This window comes from Nematolebias whitei, chromosome 10 (assembly GCF_014905685.2).
Source record: "Nematolebias whitei isolate Nwh7 chromosome 10, NemWhi1, whole genome shotgun sequence".
Taxonomy (NCBI): Eukaryota; Metazoa; Chordata; class Actinopteri; order Cyprinodontiformes; family Rivulidae; genus Nematolebias; species Nematolebias whitei.
Genome location: NC_056507.1, coordinates 21,233,269 through 21,256,377, shown reverse-complemented (window position 1 = coordinate 21,256,377; position 23,109 = coordinate 21,233,269). Strand labels below are relative to the sequence as shown.

The following is a 23,109-nucleotide window of genomic DNA, read 5'->3' as shown; positions in this document are numbered from 1 at the left end:
ACCCCAAAATACATTACGGCAAAGACTGGTTCATCCCAAAGATCCAGTCCCCCGGCACAAACAGAGTAATATTGTGTATGCTGTTCAGTGTCAGGAGGGCTGTGATCAGTCTTACATCGGGGAAACTAAACAGCCACTGGCCAAAAGGATGGCCCAGCACAGAAGATCAACATCATCAGGCCAGGACTCTGCGGTCTACACTCATCTCCAGGCCAGCGGTCACTCTTTCAGGGATGAAGATGTTCACATCCTGGACAGAGAGGAACGATGGCTTGAGAGAGGAGTAAAGGAGGCCATCTTTGTGAAAAGAAACCGTCCATCGTTAAACAGGGGTGGAGGCCTACGTGTTCAATTGTCCCCCTCTTACAATGCTGTGATTGCTAGTATCGCTCAGCCCTCTGTGAATAGTAAACAGCCATCAGTGTGCTAATGATCCATTGTTGTCCTTCTGGTCCTTCTTGAGCATGTGATCAGCTGGTTTTGGTTGTCAGCAGCAAAACTGGTTGATCCACTCTGAGAAGGCGCTATTTAAGAGACTGAGCTGAATACAGCACCTCAGACTGAGGAAGTCTCTCGGACGAGAGATGAAACGTTTCTACATTTTTTGTTGTTTTGCTTTGGTTTTTTTTTTGTTTTTTTTGAATGTCCAGAGGACCAGATTTAACTTTTTTAGAATAAGAAATAAACTCACAATATTATATAATTTAAATGATAAATGGACTGTTATATAGCGCCTTTCTATCTTATCGAGATACTCAAAGCACTTTTCACAATCTGTACCCATTCATACAGCACTCTAATATTTCTGTACAAAGACTAATCAGTACTTTTAGATCACATTCATACACCAATGGGACACACATCGGAAGCAATGAGGGGTTCAGTTAGTGTCTTGCCCAGGGTCACTTCAGCATGTGATTTCTGGTGGAATCGAACCCCCAACTCTTGCATTGGAAAATGACTGCTCTAACCACTCAGCCACAGCTGCCTACGTATTTAAGAAATTATATATAATATTTACATATATTATTTAAACTACAAGGTTGGTCAGTTTATGTGTGCACTTTCTTGGAAGTGAAATTGTAACTAACTTGAATGCTTAGGATTACACTTGTTACAGCCTGTTGGAAGCTTGATTTTGTAATATTGCTGCTGAGAAGGTAATCTTTTGAATCAACTAGATTTAACACTTAAGTATTTTTGTATTTTCTGGTAGTTTTTATTTTTTAGTAATCTCTAGTAGCTATTATCAACATTTTGTATCATAAATTTAATAATCGTCAAATCGTTAAGATATAATGTAGTCTTCTGTAGCTTTAATAACACATAGACAGTCTCAATTAGTTTATTTCTACATTAATGGCGTTGCCAGGTTTCAAGTTTTCAAGTTTTGTATATTTGTCATATTAACAAAGACAAATAAAGAACCTTGAATCCTTGAATATACAGCTTAACACAAGGTCAGCAGTACAATGAAATGTTCAGGATGAGAAGAACCGATTAGACGTGCTAAAAACAAAGAACAAACAAACAAGAAATGCTAAAGCATTCAATAAGGGTACAAAATAAAGTATCAACAAGTGAAGAAGTAAATATCATATTTATGAGGTCCAAAGGAGAAATAGTAAACAACAACATGGTAGAATATAATTGAGCAAGTTGGATGCATTTATATGAGTAAGTATTTCAAGTTAGTAATATAAGCTTAAATTAACATGTTCTATATTTCACATAACTAACATATACTACACTGGTTGTGTGACAGGTTATTGCACAGGTAGTGACTCACTAAACAGATCTATAGACGATACCATAGCATTCCTCCTCCACAAAACAATTCCGCATGTGGACTCCAGGTTGGGAAACTATTTGAGAGTGCTGTTTGTTGATTACAGCTCAGCCTTCAACACCATAGTTCCCTCCAGGCTGGTCACCAAGCGGTCTGATCTTGGACTGAAATTTCCACCTGTGTAAGTGGGTCCATAGCTTTCTGACTGGCAAATAACAGGAAGTATGTTTGGGTGACCGCACACATCATCACACCTTACCCTCAACACCAAATCCCCCCAAAAGTGTGTGCTGAGCCCTCTGCTGTACTTGCAGCACACCCACGACTGTGTCCACATCAGGCAGCAACATTTTAATTGTTTTCTGACACAACTGTTGTGGGGTTAATCTCCCACAGTAATGAGAACAAGTACAGGAGAGAAGTCTCCCACCTGGAGAGCTGGTGTTGGGAGAATACCCTCCTGCTGAATATCAGCAAAGCTAAGGAGCTGATTGTGGACTTCAGCAGGAAACAGGTTGACACCTGTCTGCTCTAGATCAGTGGGTCTGAGGTGGAGAGATGGACCATTTCACTTATCTTGGAGTGACCCTTACACAGGGCCTGTCCAGGGTCACTAAAGAAGAACAGGCAAGAAGGCCAGACAGCGTCTCTTCCACCTCAGAGATCTCAGACTTCAGGCTCCCACCCAACATGCTCAGGAACTTCTGCACTTGCACCATTGAGAGCATCTTGAGTGGGAGCATCACAACCTTGATGGGCAGCTGCACCAAAGAGGACTTGAAAGCTCAAATGGGTGGTCCGCTCAGCAGAGCAGACCACCCTACAGGACATTTATTATAAGATGCAGGTTGAAAGCCGAAAAGACCCTTAAACAACCCAACCACTCCGGACATTCACTCCTCTCTCTGCTCCCATCAGGCCGAAGGTTTTGCTGCCTGAGAGCACACACAGAGAGAATGAGTAGCTTCTTTCCTCAGATTATCTGCCTGCCCAACTCTGAGTATTAAGAAAGAGGAAAACCAAACCGAAATAACGGACCCATATTTGCATTGCATCATTTCTTCCTCTTGCACCTATCACATCCTGTTTGAGTGTTATTTTTCTATATTTATTCCTTTTCCTTTAATTCCCTGTGTGACTTTACTTATTTGCTGATTTTTGGATGCAGGTACAATAACAAATTTCACTGCATATTATACTATGTGTGACACATGCAGCAAATAAAGTTTTATCTATCTGACCTGTGCCACCAACAAACATGGTTATATTTGTTTGTGGAACGGGACGTTGGATTGTCAGAAATAGGTTTTGTGTGATAAACCTCTTTTCTCACTCAGGAGCCAGTCTGTGGGGACCACTAAAAGAGCTATGGGAGACAGTTGATGCAGCTGTACTGAAGAGACAACCAGAGAATGTCCACCTTTTGGATTTGCAACTAAAGAAACACAAACCACACTTTCTCTCGCTCTTTAAGAATCCGGTGAGACAATTTGCGTGCAAGCCAGCTTTTGTATTTGTTTCCTTTATAATTATATTCATGCTTTTTTCTTCTCATCTTGTGCAAACTACATTCCCTAGTGTCACCACCAGACTAATAGATCCTTATACAGTGTTTATTTGAGCTTCTGTTGTCAATTGCTCTTGTCAATGTTTTTAGCCAAAGAGTGCAGAGCAGAGAGAAAAGGTGCGCAAAGCCAGCACAGAAGGCATCGCAATTCAAGGGCAGCAGGGTTCACGGCTTCTTCCAGAACAGCTTCTGACGGAGGCCTTCATCCTTAGTGATCTTTTTGACATTGGGGAGTTGGCAGCTTTGGAACTTCTTTTGGCAGGTAGAGTTAAAAACAACAACAAGAAATGGCTTGATATTATTTATAGAAAGTTTTTAATGGTAGTTTTGAGGCTGCATTTTCTATTGGAGACGGCAACATTCACTTTAATTATTACTGGATATTTTGTTTTTGTTCTGATCATACGTGTCGTAAAGCCTTTATTTACAGGCACTTACATTCATAAAATAATATTAATTGGCATTTTTTTCACCAGGTGAACAACAACAGCCCCATTTTTCAGGCCTGACACGAGGTCTGGTGGCTGTTTTACTCTACTGGGATGGAAAGCTTTGTGTGGCCAACTCTTTGCGCACACTCATTCAGTCACGCCACGGCAAAACCTTCACTTTGGATTTAAGGTGATTTTAAAGAGCAGTATTTCCAGAGTATGATCGCTGTGTTTAAAGGCTGAAACATATTGTCAGTGACATGAAATTCTTTTCATTGTTCAGATGTTTTGATGACGTATTGTTTTGTTTTTTCAGTGGAGAGTTAGTGGCTTTGACAACACGCTTTACAGATGAGCTGATGAGTCAGGGACTGACCAAACGCATCCTTACCTTAGTGTCGGAGATAAGTGTAACACGGGAGTTTGAACGGCTACAGAGGGAGCGCGGCTTAGGCAATGAAAAGCACAGGAAAGAGGTAGGAGCAATCATTGCTTTTAAGAAAAAGCCATAATTATTATCCACAAATGTTTTTATTTCTTTAATAACAATCACTATGTTATTGCACCTGAGGTAGGTGTATGTACTTGAAGTAACTGAGCAAGACCTATTGACACAATTTGCTTGCAACTTTGTCACCAGGTTTCTGACCTCATCAAAGAATGCCGACAGGCACTGGCAGACAGCTTGTTTTCATGGACTTGTCAATCACCCTTGACTAAAGAGGACACATTGGCTCTCATTGGTTATTTGGAGACCGTGACGGCTCAAGCTGATGGTTCACTGAGCAGCGTGAGCCTCGCTCTGGTTATGGCTCTTCTTTACTGCTTGGACGTCAGCTTTATAGAGCAGGGAACTGAAGACAGAGAAGGTGAATGCATATCAATAATCCTGTTGAAGAGGCTATATACAGTAGATCCTTTAACAAAAACTACTTCTAGCTCTGAATTAAACTTTTACTAGTGCAACTTTTGGTTATTTATTTCAATTACAAGTATAGACAAATTGATTTTGTTTGTGTTTTGTTCCTAAAGATCTTCTCCAGGCATTGCCATTGCTGACAGAGAGGCAGTATGTGTCTGCAGTGCACAGTCGTCTGATGGACAGCCAACCTTGGAAGCTCCCGGGGCTGCAAGCTGTGTGTCGGCTTGCCTGGGCTCTGTCTCTCAGAGTTCTGTCACAGCTACCACAGGGCTCAGGCAAGTCTTGTATATTTTTTTTGACTTGCATTGAAAGTTTAAAAGTGCATTCTAGCTGTTAATTAAATTTTCATGTTACCAACATAGTTTTAGATTATAATGTTTTTGTGGTTGCTGTGCAGCCCTTGTTGAGTTCACTGAAGCAGACGAGGCACTGGCCGATCAGGCTCTGTTGGGAGATGTTTTTCTGTTCATGAAGGAGGGCATTTTGGGATGCGAGGGTTTTGCCCAGGAAGAGTTTTATATCCGCCGCCTCCATTCACTCATAACAGACTTCCTGGCGCTTATGCCGATGAAGGTAGGAGATTGTTTTCTATTCACTTAAACTATAAAGCTATTTGTCATGCTGTTAACTGAAACTTAAGTTTATTTATTTGTTTATTATTATTATTTTGTTCTCCCTGTAGATAAAGCAGCTTCGTAACCGTGCAGATGAAGATGCCCGCCTGGTGCACATGTCTCTACAGATGGACAGTGAACTTCCATCATCGTTGCGGAAGGACTTAGATCATCTTATGATTCTGGTTAGTTTTGATAACATCAGATGAGCAATATTTAATCAAACAGTAGCCAACAAAAAAAAAACCTAAAGGAAAAATTGCTGCTGTACTTTGTCATTGTGGTTTCAGATAGGGGAGTTTTACAGTAAGGATCCATTTGGATTGGAGCTGGGTCTGGAGTTCTGGTGTCCCACAGAATCTCTTCAACATACTTCACTGCATGGATCCTATATGGGCATGGCCCTGCAAAGACCTCCTCACAAACAGGTATTTGTTTGGTCTTCTCAATCAAAGTTGAAGCTCAATGTTTTGCTGTGAAGAATGAGAGCATAATAAGTAACATTGTGCATTATTGTTGCAACATTGTGTCTATACGTCTTTCCACTGAAAGTTTTTTGTTGTTGTTTTGAAATTCAGGTGGTTTTGTCCAAGTTTGTGCGTCAGATGGGAGACCTTCTGCCATCCACCCTTTATATTTCTTACCTTCGCATGCTAAAAGGCCTCGCCAACGGTCCGCAGTGTGCTCATTACTGCTTCAGTCTTCTTAAAACTAATGGAGCTACACACAGTAAGACCAGACTGTTGCCCTCAAAGTCTTAATTGTATATTTCAAAGTAGAAATTGTATCTTGTGAAACTAACATTTTTTGAAGAGGAAACTATCAGAAAAAAGAAACTGATTATTATGGGGAAGTCCAAATGGCAAATCCAAACAAATTATTTCTGTCAATATCTTTTAAGGTGAAATTTAAATTTATGTGCTCTGATAATCAACCTGAAGAAGTTTGGTCTTAATTAATATGCACTAATCTCTTACATGTGCAGATGATAACATCCAGGGAGTTTCAGGCAGTCCAGTGTCCTGGGAACATTTATTTCACTCCCTCATGCTGTACCATGAGAACCTGCGACAAGACCTTCCTAATCCAGACTCGGCACACTACCGCCACCTGCCACTCAGGGGCATCACACAACGAGAGCTGGAAGGGCTTACCTCTTTTCTGCATTTACTCACCACAATTATAACCTGGGTATGAGACAGCTTGTAGAAAATATAATGGTCATATTTGTAAAGTTACAAATAAAACGATGTGTATTTTAAGAGATTGATTTAAATGTTTTTGTTTATTCTTTTTTTTTCTTTAGAGTGAAAATGCTCGTCTGGCATTGTGTGAACACCCACAGTGGACCCCAGTGGTGGTGATGTTGGGGTTGCTGCAGTGCAGCGTTCCACCTGTTTTAAAGGCCGAGCTCCTTCTCTCACTTGCGGCCTTTGGAAAATCACCCGAGATTGCTGCTTCACTTTGGCAGTCGCTGGAGTACACACAGGTAGAACTGAACTATTTTAATTCTTACATGGATGAAAAATGTGTCGTTTTGTAAAGTGGACATAATTACTTAGAATTTGATTTATACATTAGTTTTATCCACTGAAAGATCTGATGAAAATGCGACCACATAATACACTTACTGTAAGACAATGCTTTGAGTGATTTTTTACATTGACCTTTACGCAAAATATTATATTTATAAATGGAAAAAATGTTGGAATTTATTACATAAGAGCTTGCTGCTCTAATATTTACCAGTAATGCAGTTTGAAGAGAAGGATGTTTTGCTTTTAAAGTTTTTCAAATGGACTAAAGACTGAAGTCCTGGAATTAAACTGTCCTCAAGTGATTTTATATTTTTTGAGTCTTTAAAAACAGAGTTGTCTTCAAGGAGTTTTGTATAAAAGTGACAGTAGTTAAATATTGTTTCTTCTACCACAGATTCTTCAGACTGTTCGAGCACCAGGGCAGAGGCAAGCAGCAGGAATTGAGGTGAGATTTTATTTCCCTGACTAGTATTGATTTCTCAATACACAAAGCATTATTTCCTAAAACCTCTACTTAGACCACTTAGACTGTGTGGATTATTTTATTTACAATGAAGGCAAAATTATGTAATTGACAGAGGGTGTGATAGCACTGTTATCTAGAAGACTGAAACAATTTTGATGATAAATACAATGAGAAAAATAAGTATTTGAACAGTCTGCGACTTTGCAAGTTCTCCCACTTAGAAATCATGGAGGGGTCTGAAATTTTCATCTTAGGTGCATGTCCACTGTGAGAGACATAATCTAAAAAAAAAAAAATCCAGAAATCATAATGTATGATTTTTTAAAATAATTAATTTGTGTGTTACTGCTGCAAATAAGTATTTGAACACCTTTGAAAATAAATGTTAATATTTGGTACAGTATCCTTTGTTTGCAGTTACAGAGGTCAAAGGTTTCCTCTAGTGTTTCACCAGGTGTGCACACACTGCAGCAGATATTTTGACCCATTCCTCCACAGATCTTCTCTAGATCAGCCAGGTTTCTGGGCTGTCGCTGAGAAACATGGAGTTTGAGCTCCCTCCAAAGATTTTCTATAGGGTTTAGGTCTGGAGACTGGCTAGGCCACTCCAGAACCTTGATATGCTTCTTACGGAGCCACTCCTTGGTTCTCCTGGCTGTGTGCTTCGGGTCATTTTCATGTTGGAAGATCCATCCACGACCCATCTTCAATGCTCGAGGGAAGGAGGTTGTTCCCCAAAATCTCACAATACATGGCCCCGGTCATCCTCTCCTTAATACAGTGCAGTCGTCCTGTCTCATGTGCAGAAAAACACCCCCAAAGCATGATGCTTCCACCCCCATGCTTCACAGTAGGTGAAGCATGGGGGTGGAATCTGGTGTTTTTGGGATGGTACTCATCTTTCTTCGTCCTCCAAACACGGCGAGTGGAATTAAGACCAAAAAATTATATTTTGGTCTCATCTGACCACAGAACTTTCTCCCACGACTCCTCTGGATCTTCCAAATGGTCATGGGCAAACTTAGGATGGGCCTGGACGTGTGCTGATTTAAGCAGGGGAACCTTCCGTGCCATGCATGATTTTAAACTATGACATCACAGTAACCTTGGAAGCAGTGATGCCAGCTCTCTTCGGGTCATTGACCAGCTCCTCCCGTGTAGTTCTGGGCTGATTCCTCACCTTTCTTAGGATCATTGATATGCCACGAGGTGAGATCTTGCATGGAGCCCCAGTCCGAGGGAGATTGACAGTCATGTTTAGCTTCTTCCATTTTCTAATAATTGCTCCAACAGTTGATCTTTTTTCACCAAGCTGCTTGGCACTTGCCCCGTAGCCCTTTCCAGCCTTGTGGAGATCTACAATTCTGTCTCTGGTGTCTTTGGACAACTCTTTGGTCTTAGTCATGTTAATAGTTGGAGTCTTACTGATTGTGTGGGGTGGACAGGTGTCTTTATGCAGCTAACCACCTCAAACAGGTGCTTCTGATTTAGATTAATAAGTGGAGTGGAGGTGGAGTTTTTAGAGGTGGACTAACAGGTCTTTGAGGACTAGAATTGTTGCTGATTGGCAGGTGTTCAAATACTTATTTGCAGCAGTAACACACAAATAAATTATTTAAAAAATCATACATTGTGATTTCCAGATTTTTTTTTAGATTATGTCTCTCACAGTGGACTTGCACCTAAGATTAAAATTTCAGACCCCTCCATGATTTCTAAGTGGGAGAACTTGCAAAGTCGCTGGGTGGTCAAATACTTATTTTCCTCACTGTAACAGCTAAAGAAATAATTAAGTTTTCTTGTAAAATTTGATCAAATTTTCACTTGGCACAATTCAGTCATAACTAAAGCCCAAATATTGAACCACATAAGTCATTTGTGCTTTATATAAATGCTCTTTTTATGACACTGATTTTCTATTTTTTTGTATTGTGCTTATAAGGAGATGCACATGTGACAACTTGTTTTTTGTGGCTTAGGTTGAGCTGAATGAGATCGAGTCCAGCTGTGAGGAGTACCCTTTGACGCGAGCCTTCTGCCATCTGATCAGCACATTAGTTGACAGCAGCGTGCCTCTTAATTTAGGGGCAGGTCTACGTGTGCCAGGCTTTCAGCCCTATTTGAACTTCTTACGTGAATCGGTATTCCTCTCCTTTCCCACAAGAGCATATCGCTGTCCTGCTGAAAAGGTAATTATCCATTCTGGAAGATGTGGGATTGTTGTTCAAGCGTGAAAATATTGACTTGCGTGTATGCGAACTTGTGTTCAAGTTTTACAAACATTATTTATTTCTGTTTTCTCAGTGGGAGGTAGCTGATTCTGTCCTGGAGGTGTTCCACAAGCTGCTGCGGAGCTACGAGCCTCAGCCATCAGATTTTATTCAGGAGACTGTGGAGTTGCAGGGAGAGCAGGTCCCTGCAGACAAGCCCCCCGGACACAGCATCATGTTTCACCTGCTTAACGACTCGCCCATGCTCGCTCTCTGCCTGAGTCTGCTGGAGGAGGGTGTGCGCCAGCTGGACACTTACGCACCCTTTCCTGGTGAGCATGCATCTGCTACAGCTGTCAGAGAAATACAATTGTGTGTGTGTAGTTTTTTCAGACAATTTGGTCCATCTCTTACAGGTAAAAAGCACCTGGAGTCAGCAGCGCTGCACTGCCTCTGCCTTTTGGATTTGGCTCTGCAGAAGGAGGTGGTGTTCATGGACCTCCTCAGGGAGAGCCAAGCTTCTCTGATTGTGTCTCCACTGGAGCAGCTCTTCCAGGGAGTCAGTTCTCAAACCCGAAGGGCCGATCACATTATCAACATTGCCAGGTAGGGAAATAATTTTTTTCTTATGAGAATTTTTGTAAAGAAGGTTTTAATTCAATTCATTCAACCTTTATTTATACGGGTTAGTCCCATTGAACGTCGAGGACTCATTTACAAGAGAGACCTGTTTTTAACAAAGAATGATGACAACAGTAGACAATCTTAAAAGAAGGCATATAAATTGATAAAAAAGGAAGAAAATTATGTTAAAAATTAACAGCTACAGTATCAAGATTTATAAAATACTAAAAACAGGAATATGGAATATGTCTGCGCTGGTTTTTGCCCTGGAACTTAACAGATGTTTAAAGCCACTTTGAGAGGTCAAGGTCGAGAGCTTCAGATGTTTTTGCTAGATATTCCAGGAAACAGGAGCGGAGTAGGAGAAGGCCCTTTTGCCAAGTTCAGTCCGTAATGAGGGAACACTGCATGTAATAATGTCCTGAGATCGCACTCCGTAGCTGCACTCACACAGAGACATGTAGGAGGAGATGTATGAAGGCAACAGACCAAGAAGTGATTTAAAGATGAAAATGTACCAGTGAGAGAGTCTGTGTGAAGTTAATGATGACCAGTTAACCAGTGAATACAGGGTGCAGTGATGGGTACGATGGTTACAGCCAGTTATGAGTCTTAGCGCACCATGACAGACAGCATCCAACATCTTAAAGGTGCTTGTAGGGGCATTCATGTAAATAATGTCACCTTAGTCAATGGATGGAAGGAAAGTCAAAGTTACAAGGTGTTTTCTATCATTCAGAGTTAGACTGAAAAATAAACCCAGTTTCACTTTCAGTTTCTTTACTAAGTTTTTCTATTTGGAGCTTAAAAGAGAGATGTGAATCGACCAAGATACACAAATATTTGTAGGGATCGACAAAATAAATAGGAGCAACATTTGAAGATAAAATCGAGAGAAGGACTGCTGGGACTGACTTCCTGTTTAAAAACAACATCCCTTTGGTTTAGTCTGCGTTTAGCTCAAGTTTGAGACTAACCAAATCTGACCGGATGATGTCAAAAGCAGATTGCAAAAGCTGGAAAACCTTAGCCACTGTTTTAGTTCGACAGTAAAAACTGTATTATCAGCATAAAAATGTAAGGATGCATCAGGGATGGTCTGACATGCATTATCTATGTATGGTAGATTGTGAAGAGGGTGGGACCTAAGACTGAACCTTGTGGTACACCATTGTTAACAGATAACTCTATGAAGTACCATTATGTTGAACACATTGCCTCCGATCTGAGAGATAGTTATAATTACTTTATATATTTTCAGTCTGTTTTGTTTGAAATTTAAACCTCTCTTTGAGTCGTAAGTATTTATATATTGCGATAATAAAAGTTCACAATTGATGTATCTGAGTGGAGTAACATTATTTGTCTCTTGCAGGTATCTTTACCACAGCAGCTCCAACCCAGAGGCGGCTTTTCAGAGTGCAAAGATCCTTCGTCGCATCGCTAACTACCCCAACATTCAGATGAGGCTGGTGGGAGATTTCACACACGACCAGGTATGTGCAAGTCTCATTAGTTTTAGAGTTCTAAATATTATTTCTTTTATTCAATTAATTACGCAATTTTAGTTTTATAATATAATTTGGGTTTAAAGTTAGATATAAGCTATGACCTGAATGCAGTTTTCAGAAAGGTATAGTGTGTTTTATTCACTATGTCTGAAGCAAAATTTTGTTTGTGTTCTTCAGGCTGTGAGTGAGAAGCTTATGGCCGGCTTTGTGGAGTGTCTAGACAATGAAGAAGCAGAAGAGGGAACAGAAAAAGAAGATGGTAATTCTTGTTTTGTACTTATGTACTACATAACATTTAAATATTCTACACCAATTGTACCGGTAGTTAAAATTTTGAGAAAGATGAGATAGTATCTGAAAACCATGAGTTAAACTGAACAGTTTTCTTAACCTTCAGATTTAGACCAACAAAAAAAAGTGGCAAGAATCCGACATAAAACCCAGATTCATATCCTGAATCTGCTCATCACCTCCTTGGAGCTGAAGGCACCCAATCTGGCCCTTTACCTTTTGGGTTATGACGTCAAGAAGCCTGTGTCTTCAACAAATCTTCAGGACCCAGGTTAGGGTTTCAAATGAACATGTTGGTTTGGACTATTGTTGTAATTTGTGTATTTTTAGCAACAAATTGTCTAAAAGTATTTTGTCTTTCTTGCTGTTTGTTGCAGGTGTGTTGGGATGTCCTCGTAGCTGCTTGCATGCTATCCTGAGTCTGCTGCAGAGAGGTACGGAGAAGAGATCAGGGCCGATACTCACACAGGAAGCCCCTCAGTTGGCAGAGCTCTGCTACCAGGTAACAACAATAAGAAGGTGCTTTGACTTATTATTGACTGGCCATAAAAAAACTGTTTATATTCCATTCAAGGCCTATGAAAATAACGTTTGACTATCTAACACCCTCTCTTCCTCTCTCAGGTGATCTATCAGTTGTGTGCCTGCCCGGACACATCTGGACCTGCGATGCGCTATCTGAGGACCAGCCAGGACTTCCTGTTCTCTCATTTGCAACACCTACCCTTCGTTTTGCCTGGTGAGTTCAGGGTCCCTGCGAAGTTATTCAAATAATTACATTGCCAATAAATCTAAAATGTATAACAAAAGAACCCGGAAATAGCTAAGACTTATATATTGTGTGAATGCTTATTAAGCATTCACGCTATTGTGATTGTGTTTATATTTATTATTGCTACTTTAGCTATTCCGTACGTTTTTCAGCATCTATCTTGTGCCGCTGTTTTTGTGCTGTTTCAACATCATCAAAATGTTCAGCTCGTTCAAGAGAGGGGTGCTATGATTTTTGGCACTGGTGCAACTTTAGCTTTTTGGGATATTTATTCTTTTCTGCCATTTTTTCCCATTGAAAATGAATTGAGCTCATTTTATATCCTTCACATATTTAGATCTGTTTACAATCTTTTATTGCTCCCTTCACATTTTGTTCTGGGTCAGCTTCTTTCAGCTTCCTTAGGCAAATTAAAAAAAATCAGCTAATTTCAGCTGTTTTTCCAGCTGTTTTGTCCTTTCAGATTCTTTATAACTACAATATTTTTGTGCTTCTTCTAACTTATTTCAGCTAATTTCAGCTTGTTCTGCTCCTTTCATTTCTGCATTTCAGTTATTTCTGCTATTTCAGCTACTATTTAGCTGTTTTTATGCTAATTTTAGCTTTTTCAGTTTATTCCACATTTTTTGCACTCATTTAAGCTTTGTTCAGCCTAATTCAGCAAAAATGTGCTCTCTTAACTTGCTTCTTGTAATTTAAGCTTTCTACTTTTTTTAGCTACTGTTTAGCTGTTTTTTTTTTTTAATTCTGCTTTCTTCAGATAATTTCCACTTTTAGTGCTCATTTCTGCTTCATTAGGCCTAATTGGGCACAATTGTGCTCTCTCCACTTCAGGTAATTTAAGTTTATGTCTGCTATCTCAGTAATTTTTCAGCTATTTATTGCTAATTTCAGTTTTTTTTAAGCTTAATTTTTAGCTCGTTAATTTTTGTGTTCATGTCTGCTTATTTAAACCTTATTGAGCAAATATGTGTTCTTTCTGCTTTCTTCTGCTAACTTTGTCTAGCTCTTCCATTTCAGCATGTTTTTTAGCTACCAGTAATTTCAGATGTTTTCCAGCAAGTTCTTCTGCAGTAAGCATTCACACTGCATTTTTGCAGGAAATGCAATTTCTCTAGTTCTTTTTGGGATAAATTAATTAATGGAAAAGCATCCTAATGATAGTAGCTGTAATAAACTATATATATATATATTTTAAATATTCTTTTGGTTTTGTGTTTTGTCCTCAGGCAATCAGATCGCTGCTCTCTCCCAGATGTCGTGGCTCATGAAAACTGCTGCAATTGAGCTGAGAGTAACTTCACTGAATCGCCAGCGTTCACACACTCAGCGCCTCGTCAGCCTCCTGCTGGATGACCAGCCACACCCTCAGCACACAGGTCTGAACAATTACAGAATTGGATTCTCTCAATTTATCAAACATAATGCTCTTCTCTAAATGGTAAATGCCATCTTGCATTTTTCTTGGTCTTTAATGTGTTGATTTGTTTAAAAAATTTAGGATAAAAAAAAAAAACTAAAAGAAAATAAATATATTGACTACTTTAAACTGTTATCTACCTCACAAGTGGGCTCGAACTTACAATAACCATGACTAAAAGTACATGATTGGATGCACTTTAAGGACTTCATTTGTCTTGCTAGCCGATGGAGAATCAGGCATGGAAGAAGAGATCCGATCAGTCAATCGTTTTCTTAATTTTGACACAGTCTCTAAAGGTTTGTGCCTCATTAATCTCTCATTCAAGTCAAACGAGAGATTATAGAATGTAAATATTTCATAACTGAACTGTGTTGACTTTGTCTTGTTGCCATCAGTGCACAGGAAGTTGCTGAGTGTTCTGGATGAAATTGACTTCAGTCAGGATATGCCTGAACTGCTGCAGTTGGATTTCTTTGAACGGACTCAGATAGAACAGGTCATCTCCAACTGTGAGCATGTCAATGAGCAAGGACACACTGTGTGCAACGTTAAGGTGAAAATCCAGATGGAAAGTGGTCATTTAAAAAATTTTCCTCAGTTAATTGTTTTTGTCATAAATGTATTCTTGTTTTCCTCACAGTTGCTTCACAGAGTGCTGGTGGCTGAGATAAATGCACTGCAAGGAATGGCAGCAATCGGACAGAGGCCTCTTTTGTTGGAAGTAAGTGAACTTTTTGGGGACTTATTTTTAATTTTAAAAATGGAAAGTATTGTGGCACTTTTAAATGTGTGGTGTTGAGATATTTAAGATCAATTATTTTGCTGATGACTCAGTTAAAAAAAATGTATTTTTCAAATGTTGCAATCTAAAGTCTTTTATTTTTCTTCGGTGTTTGTGGTCACTTACAGTAGCCTACACCTCTGTCTAATTGTTTCCTTCATCCCTGGATATTTTCTTGTAGGAGGTGAACTCCATCCTTCAGCACGTGGTGGAACGTAATCGTGTTCGTCGGAGTCTGACAGCAAAGCGGCACGCTCTGCAGTCCTGGAGGAGTCTGGTGGAGACGCTGTTGACCGCCTGCCCAGCGGATCTCATACCTGCTGATGACAGGCAGCTCATCATCAGAGACTTCCTGCTGGATCTGCATGATAAAGTTAGTGAAGATCTTTTCAATTGCAGAAGTAATTACTGCATAATAGGCATTTTACTATAGTTTTGCAGCAGTTTGTGAAATTGCAAAACATCATTTGTAATAATAATAACAATCTACAGGGGTGTAATTTGATGGTTCTTGCATATCTTAATTGGTAAAATAATCCACCAAATTGTTTGTTATCCAGGTACTGTCAGAAGATGCAGCAGGAGAGTTGATGCCCATTGTTGCCGGAGCAGTTTTTACTCTGACAGCTCAGCTCAGCCAGTCAGTTCTCTCTGAGCAGCAGCAGGGGGTAGGATCTGAAACGTCCTCTGGCTTTGCCTCCATCGCTAACTCAGCCCTCCACCTGATCCTTCGCAAGCTGTTGGACTTCATCCTTTGCACAGGTGAGTAATTATTTAAAACCCCATTGACTCATGAATATTTATTTTCCACCTGCATGTTAGTCAAAACAAACATCTGTAATGATCTAAGGAGGTGGATACCAGCGTCTGCGTGCTCACCTGTATGGCTCTCTGCTGTATTACCTGCAAATTGCCCAGAAACCTGATGAACCAGACACTTTGCAGTCAGGTATAACAGAAAAAAAATATTACAAATGATCGCAAACACTTTATCCATTTAACAAAATTTTAAAGGAACGTAATCGTTTTGTTCTTGCAGCTGGGAAAGCTATGTGGGAGCGTCTCACAGCTCCTGAAGATGGATTCTCCAAACTGCAGAGAGAGAACCTAGCGATCATTGAAAGCTATGGCAAGGCTCTCATGGAGGTTGTGTGTAGGGATGCCTGTGATGGCCATGAAATAAGCAGGGTAATGTTCAAAATGTTCCGGAGAAAATGTGTGTTTTTTCTGTGTTCTCAACCCTATACAAATGTTTTTCTTCCCAGTAATAATTTGATCCTACACTGTACAATTACATTGAAGTCAGACTGTTTATTTAACACCTACTGGTTTTCTTTATTGTCAGATGCTCGCTCTGGCAGTTTTGGACCGTATCCTGTCTATAGATCGTCAGAATCAGTGGCTGCTTTACGTGTGCAACAGTGGCTACCTGCGTTCATTGGTGGAGAGTTTGAGACAAGATGATGTTGCACTGCAGAGCCTTCTCACTCCCCAGCCACCGCTCCTAAAACCATTATACATCTATGAGAGCAAGATGGTTAGGAACTCATTATTTTTTGTGTGTATTGTTGCTTTTAAAAATCCCAAATCTGTCTTTTTTTGGGATTCTGATCTGTCCTGTGTGCCCTTAGGTTCTGCTAACACGTGTGGCTAAAACTGCCCAGGGAGCTGTGGAGCTGCTACGCTGTGGGCTGGTGGCACAACTGATTGAATGTCAGGTGTTCGACATGGTACCTGACAGTGATTCCCACAGGTAAGGAAGGAGAAACTGGCTGACTAATTCTCCTTGAATAATATTACAACATTTTTGTTTGCATTTTCATAATTGTAATTTAAGCATTTTCAACACATTCACAAACTGAGTTTTGACCAAATTATTTTAATGACAGAAAATTCTGTCAAACGTTTAAAGAGATAATTCAGAAAACATTTTTATTTTGGAAATGTCAGTTGTCTCAAAGTTTCCAGTTTTAGTATTCACATATATTTTTCTCGTTGTTTCCTTGTGGACTCAGGGTCATGAGGGATCCTTCTGGCTTTATCCCAACTCCTATGGACCGGTACAGGCAGATTCTTTTGCCAGCTTTGAGGCTCTTTCAGGTGATACTGACGTCTACGTCCATAAACCACCAGCAGGGGGCAGCACAGGTAAACAAATGTGACCAATTGTTTTGGATTTCTAATGTTCAGTTCAATTCAGTTTATTTATATAGTGCCAAATCACAACAGAAGTAATCTTAGGGCTCTGAACTACAAAAAAGCCAAATATTTAGCTGTTTTTTTGTGTGTGTGTACTAAGGAAGAAAGTAAGGTCTTTTACAAGTATAGGCGCCATTAAATTCCTGTTAAGCTAAAATAATTGTTGCTTTTGACTAAGGGGCTAGACAAATCAAATTAGGATTTGATGTTGACTAACAATTTTTTGTTTGTGTAGGTTCTCCAGTGGCTTATAGTCCATGCTGACACCATTCAGTCTCTGCTGCGCTGTCAGGAGCTCAGTATAGGTGCTTTGCAGGAGCTCTCTTTGCTTACTGGCATAATCAGTAAAACTGCTCTACCAGGTACAAAAATATCATACCAAGCAAAACAGAGACATAATTCTTAATTAATTTTTCTCTTGTCCTCATTTATTCTTCTTCAAATCTTTTGTTCTTATAATCTGACTCAGTAAATGATGTTTATGCTCGTTTAGGTGTTTTTGAAATGGGTGGAGAGATCAACAGTGCTGCCCTTATGGAATTCCAGGGTCACATTAATCGATTCCAGGTAAGACAAAAAGTCTAAAACTTTGTTCCATACAATACTGCATCTGGATTCGTTCTAATGGGTCTCTCTCTCAGCTGGTAACAAGCCTCTCCTTTTGCAGCGTTTGTGTCTGTCCTTGCTGGGCCGCTTGGCAGGAAGTGAGCGGGAGAGATTGTTAAAGCAGGCTGAGATTTCTGCACCTGGAGACTCAGCTAAACAGCAAGAAGAGATGGAGGTGGCCATGCTGCAGGTTAGACGATCATCCTTTATTAAACTAGACGCAGTAAATTACCGTAATTTCTTCCGTACTTGTTGCACTACCCTAGAAGTCTCATCAGTCCAAATTTGTCTAAAAAAGTGGAAAAATCCATAAATATGTCGCTTCGCCGTGTACGTCGCATCTATTATGCATCACTGCTGATGCGTTGCGTTTGTTATGCGTCACTGCTGATAACCTGGCAACAGGGGCCGGTGTTGTGCCAAAAATTAATGGGCTGCCAAATGGTGGCCACAGGAGCGTTGATGGGAAGACTTTAACAATAATTTAACAAGATTAACACTTAAAAACAATTATTTGTTTGCTCGAAATTATAGTGAAAGTGTGTCTCAGTCGAATGTTTGATTAATAAAATGACTTTACTGGTCAAATCAGCTGCATTTCAGAAGTATGCGCTGCCTCTGTGCTCCGGGAGTGCGCAGAGGGAGGAAAAAAAATGTAGGAACTCTGCTTGTTTCTTCAAGATACAACAGCATGCCTTATTACTACTACTACTTTGCTGCCATTAAGTGGCTGAAAGTGGTACTGCTCTATTTTTTTCAGTCAAAATGAATGAAAATGATTATATCTCAGCCAAAAATTGGTTTATAAATATGGGAAAAAAAATCCATAAATACATTGTTTCGGCCTATAAGTCGCAGGGCATGCAAATCATGCAAAAAAACCCCCCAAAAAACCGCGACTTATATGCCGAAAAATACGGTACTGTTAGGTTTCCATTTACCAGTAAACCAAGTTCTCCAAATGAACACTAAGAAACATTCTTAGACGGTTTCACAGTGTTTAAAACTGTATTTATACTTTTAGTCAGTTTTGTAGAGCCAGCAACCTAACTTGTGACTTGTGAACCTAACTCTGTCTTCTAGGTGTGTGCCAACATCATGGAGTACTGCCAAACTCTTTTACTGCAGAGTTCTTCTCAGGCTCAGTTCAGCATCTGTCTGTTCAGCCCGTCAGGCAGTGAACCAGCTGGCAGAGATGGAGGACGCTCGGGTTAGTGATACATACTTTAAAAGAAGAAGACCTGAATCAAGTCATTGTTAAACATTTAATTTTTTTGCATTTTGAAATACTGCTCTTCTTCCTACCAATCATCTTAGAAATCTAAAAACTTTTAATTGTCTGTGTAACTTTATTCTTTCAGAAGCTCTCAACTCCTTAAGTTTTTTTTGTCTTTTTCAGATCTTTCCTCTTCTCTTCCGTCAATCATTCACTCACGGGTTCCTAGCCTTGGTCTGGTCCTTTACCTGCTGAAGAATAGTGCTGCAGAGTTTTTCCAGTTCCACCAAAGTCATCGACAAAGTCTGGGCAAGCTGCAGAACCTGGATCAGCTGCCTCCAGAGGAGCTCAAGGAGGTAATGATGGAACAGTTTTTATACAGCCCCAAAAAATAATCACAGATGGACAAGTGAGAATGTATCTCGTGTTTAATTGTAGACTGCTTTTTGTTGCTTTAAAAGGTTAATTGTCAATTTCACAACTATTCTAAAATATTTAAAATGCTTTCTTGACTACAGATCTAACAAACTCCTTGATTTACTTATTTTAGAACCAAAGGGAGCTCTAGCCAAAAAAAAAAAAAATCAGTATTGGTACTATATGGTACTATAGTAAATTGTGACTTTAAACATTTTAAATGTATATTTTTAGGCACATAAAGATATACATTTGTGACAACTTGTCTCTTTCTAGCATTTTAATGTAATTTTTTTAAACAGTGTATTTGATAGCATAATTTTGTCCATGTAGTTGTGCCAAGGCCTGGTATCTGGTCCAGGAGGAGTGGAGAAGATCTCTTCAATCCAGAGGAGCTTGCTTGCCAAGAGGCGGCTGGTCCAACTTATCAACAACAGAGCCAAGCTGCTCGCTCTGTGCTCTTGTATCCTTTGGTTGTTCACATGGCATCGATTGCAAATACTGACCTTTTCTAACTCACTGAGTTTATAAAATCTGTAAAAGAATATAGTGTATGCTGTTATTCCATGCTTTCTATCTTCTATAGTGTTTTAATATATCAAGGAGATAAAGCTGAAATACAAGAAATGCCTTAACTTACCTGTTTCGCAGATGTTATTGAGACCAGTTTGTTTGTGTTGTGGCGCCACCTGGAGTACTACCTGTTGCATTGCACCCCCACTGACCCCAAGGACTCCCTGCTGCCTGGAGCCAGTTTATTCAGGTCCCGCCTCACAGATGGTAAGAAAATCATTTAAAAACTGTACACAGACAGAAGTTAAAAGTAAGAAAGTTTATATTAAGTATTATTTTGATTAAAAGCAGACCAGGTACAGCGAGTTTGGAGACAGAATGGTTTATTATTATGCTTAAGTTAAGTGCACCTCCAACAAATTTAATGTTTAAAACTTATTAGGTCTACGCTCGCATTGTCTATAAAGTTTTGTATTTGTATTTTTTGTTGGAAAATAATAGAGGAGCCCCCCCTTGTTTCATCAGTGTGTTAAAGATCTCCATGTTGTAGCTGGTGTTGGTTCTGTAGTTAATTGAGAAAGGCATTATCTTCTTTTATTAAAGAAAGTGTGAGGTGACAAGATAGACATGAAATTCAGGTCAAAATGGTTTGATTGTGAAAAGAAATCTGTTACAGATCTTTGTTTTGTTTTTTTTGCTTTCTGTGGAGACGCTTTTCTTTCCTTTTCTATTAAAAAATAACAACCAAAAGCAGCAACATGTTGAATCAGCAGCTTTTCCCCCCGGCTTGTAAAACTGTGACATTTTTCTTTTTGTGACATAAATTGTCATCAATCCAAAATGTTTTGTGCACATGGACTGCTGGTCGTTTCAAATAAGAGACACATGCTAAATTTTGAAATCAACTATATACCGTATTTTCCACCATACATGTCGCACTGCCGTATAAATCGCATCTATTATGCGCCACGTTTGTTCCGCGTCACCACTGACGACCCAGAAATGTGGGACGGTGTTGTGCCAAAAATTGACTGGCTGCCAAATGGCGGCTGCGGGAGCATACACAGGAGGACTTTAACAAGATTAACACTTAAAAACAATTATTTGTTTGCTTGAAATTACAGTAAAAGTGTGTCTCAGTATAACTTTTGCTTAATAAATGCACTTTGACGGTCAAATCAGCTGCATTTCAAAAGCTGATTCGCAGAAGCGGGAGCGCGCAGAGGGATGAGTCGCTGTTCATTTCTTTGAAATTTAACAAGATAGCCACCTAAAACAAAGTTTTTTTTTGCTCGACTTTATAGTAAAGGTGTGTCTCAGTTTAACTTTTACTTAATACAAGGACTTTAACGGTCAAATCGGCTGTATTTCAATAGTATTTACTGCCTCGGTGCACCGGGAGCTCACAGAGGGAGGAAATCAGGAAGGAGGAACACTGTGCATTTCTTCAAAATTTAACAAGAGGAGCACCTAAAACAATGTTTTGTTTGCTCGACATTATAGTAAAGGTGTGTCTCAGTTGAACTTTTACTTAATAAATGCAATGGTCAAATCAGCTTCATTTCGCAGTGAAATGAAGCTGATTTGACGGTTTCTCCAGGCATGATCCCGGAGCTGGACGAAGGTGGCAGGCTATGGCAAGTAGATTGTGTCGTTAGTAACCACTTTTACCTATTACATGACACAACGGCACACCATACTGCTCGAGTGCCATCTAGTGGCTGAAAATGGTAGTGTTCAATATTTTCAGTGTCCGAATGAATGAAAATGGTCGTATCTCAGCCAAAAATTTGTTTATAAATGTGGGAAAGATCCATAATTAAGTCACTTCCGTGTATAAGTCGCAGGGCATGCAAATTATGCAAAAAAAAACCTGCGACTTGTAGGCCAAAAAATACGGTAGTTACATTAACAAAAGAAGGAATTTTTAGCTTTGTGAAACACAAACTTTTCTTTAGTCTTATTTACTGTTTGTTTCAGAATCATTTGGTGGTCTGCAGGCCGGCGGAGTCCATGGACTTGGCCTGTCTAGAGCTAGTCAGCAAGACCTGGACCTGGTAAGCAATGGCTGTAAAATGGCAGTAGCTGCATAAATATCTGTTGAGTCTCTAGCTACATTATTCTGAACTCCTCCGTCTTTTTTGCTGTTTTTGTGGGTGCAGTTGAAAGGTGACATGGCTGCAGGATTTGGGGAGGCTCTGCAGAGGAAACTGCTTGAAGTAGAAGGTCTTTACAGTCAAGTTCGCTCCCGCTACACCTTTATCCAGGCTCTCGTTCGTAGGATCCGCGGCCTGCTCCGACAGCCCAAAAGCTGAACGCAAAAGTGATCTAAAAGATTTGTAGCTTTTGACCTTTGAAGATAACCACCACCAGAAAACAGACTTTTTCATGTCCACGTTGCAGATTTATTCTAACTGGCCTCTTCAATGGGCTCTGGTGACACAGTTATAATGTGGCACATTTGGTGTCACCATTCTAATTATGTCAACTAATGGTGTGCAAGTAGTGCTGTTTGTAGAACACACTGCAGGTATTTTTACTTCAAATGATTTTGATATTCTTTTGGTTGTTCTGATGTCTCTTTATTTTTGTGAAAATAAATCTTTTCTAAATATGTTAAATTCTTGTCACTAAAAATAATTTAATTTAGCTGGTAACTGTGACTCAATGAACAGTTTGGTTGACTTTACTCAGCGTCTATAAATTCAAATGTCTCTTGATTTCTTCATCTGTTTAATGGCTCTTTTTATTGCATGTACACACAGATTGTTTTGTGACCTTTTGTTATAGGCAAACTGACAATTGTGTCAAATACTTGAAACTGACAAAAAAAAAAAAAAGAAAATCAGCCACTGCTTTAGAATTATGGTTAAAAAAATATTAAAATGGCCTTTACAAAAAAAAAAAAAAAGATGACACCTTAACATTTTGTTGCACATCTTTTTGAGGCAGTCACTGTTGGATAAAAATATCCTCTATTCATCTTACTTACTCAAAGAAACCCCACTTGTCAGCAGAAGATTTTTAACTGGTTTTACCTGTAAGGGCAAACTGTCACGACTGGTTACACAGATGCTCTACATGCATGGAGTCCAGTCACGAGAATCTGCAGCGTGCAAGAACCGTTATTTAAATGCTCATCAGCTCTCGGCTCAGAAGCGGGCACTGATTACCTCGGCCACACAGCACATGCAGCACAGGATCGAACCAGCTCATTCA

General features: G+C 39.7%; 1 protein-coding gene across 1 annotated transcript in view; it reads left to right on the top strand.

The window, feature by feature from the left end:
- Positions 1 to 22,537, top strand: part of nup205 (nucleoporin 205) — a 23,604-nt gene extending 1,067 nt beyond the window's left edge. The window contains exons 2-42 of the mRNA XM_037683450.1: positions 3,127 to 3,269; positions 3,447 to 3,618; positions 3,833 to 3,977; positions 4,104 to 4,263; positions 4,428 to 4,656; positions 4,820 to 4,984; positions 5,107 to 5,282; positions 5,392 to 5,508; positions 5,614 to 5,751; positions 5,902 to 6,052; positions 6,309 to 6,514; positions 6,630 to 6,812; positions 7,256 to 7,306; positions 9,307 to 9,516; positions 9,632 to 9,869; positions 9,954 to 10,143; positions 11,537 to 11,657; positions 11,850 to 11,931; positions 12,070 to 12,234; positions 12,341 to 12,465; positions 12,588 to 12,702; positions 13,965 to 14,114; positions 14,380 to 14,454; positions 14,554 to 14,711; positions 14,799 to 14,879; positions 15,121 to 15,312; positions 15,500 to 15,701; positions 15,790 to 15,888; positions 15,979 to 16,127; positions 16,285 to 16,476; positions 16,571 to 16,692; positions 16,955 to 17,087; positions 17,374 to 17,500; positions 17,632 to 17,705; positions 17,806 to 17,934; positions 18,828 to 18,954; positions 19,144 to 19,316; positions 19,711 to 19,840; positions 20,029 to 20,157; positions 21,871 to 21,947; positions 22,053 to 22,537. Of these exons, the coding sequence (XP_037539378.1) occupies positions 3,127 to 3,269; positions 3,447 to 3,618; positions 3,833 to 3,977; positions 4,104 to 4,263; positions 4,428 to 4,656; positions 4,820 to 4,984; positions 5,107 to 5,282; positions 5,392 to 5,508; positions 5,614 to 5,751; positions 5,902 to 6,052; positions 6,309 to 6,514; positions 6,630 to 6,812; positions 7,256 to 7,306; positions 9,307 to 9,516; positions 9,632 to 9,869; positions 9,954 to 10,143; positions 11,537 to 11,657; positions 11,850 to 11,931; positions 12,070 to 12,234; positions 12,341 to 12,465; positions 12,588 to 12,702; positions 13,965 to 14,114; positions 14,380 to 14,454; positions 14,554 to 14,711; positions 14,799 to 14,879; positions 15,121 to 15,312; positions 15,500 to 15,701; positions 15,790 to 15,888; positions 15,979 to 16,127; positions 16,285 to 16,476; positions 16,571 to 16,692; positions 16,955 to 17,087; positions 17,374 to 17,500; positions 17,632 to 17,705; positions 17,806 to 17,934; positions 18,828 to 18,954; positions 19,144 to 19,316; positions 19,711 to 19,840; positions 20,029 to 20,157; positions 21,871 to 21,947; positions 22,053 to 22,205 (5,954 nt within the window). The 3' untranslated portion in view covers positions 22,206 to 22,537. The remainder of the gene's footprint in view (positions 1 to 3,126; positions 3,270 to 3,446; positions 3,619 to 3,832; positions 3,978 to 4,103; positions 4,264 to 4,427; positions 4,657 to 4,819; positions 4,985 to 5,106; positions 5,283 to 5,391; positions 5,509 to 5,613; positions 5,752 to 5,901; positions 6,053 to 6,308; positions 6,515 to 6,629; positions 6,813 to 7,255; positions 7,307 to 9,306; positions 9,517 to 9,631; positions 9,870 to 9,953; positions 10,144 to 11,536; positions 11,658 to 11,849; positions 11,932 to 12,069; positions 12,235 to 12,340; positions 12,466 to 12,587; positions 12,703 to 13,964; positions 14,115 to 14,379; positions 14,455 to 14,553; positions 14,712 to 14,798; positions 14,880 to 15,120; positions 15,313 to 15,499; positions 15,702 to 15,789; positions 15,889 to 15,978; positions 16,128 to 16,284; positions 16,477 to 16,570; positions 16,693 to 16,954; positions 17,088 to 17,373; positions 17,501 to 17,631; positions 17,706 to 17,805; positions 17,935 to 18,827; positions 18,955 to 19,143; positions 19,317 to 19,710; positions 19,841 to 20,028; positions 20,158 to 21,870; positions 21,948 to 22,052) is intronic.
- Positions 22,538 to 23,109: the final 572 nt, after the last annotated feature.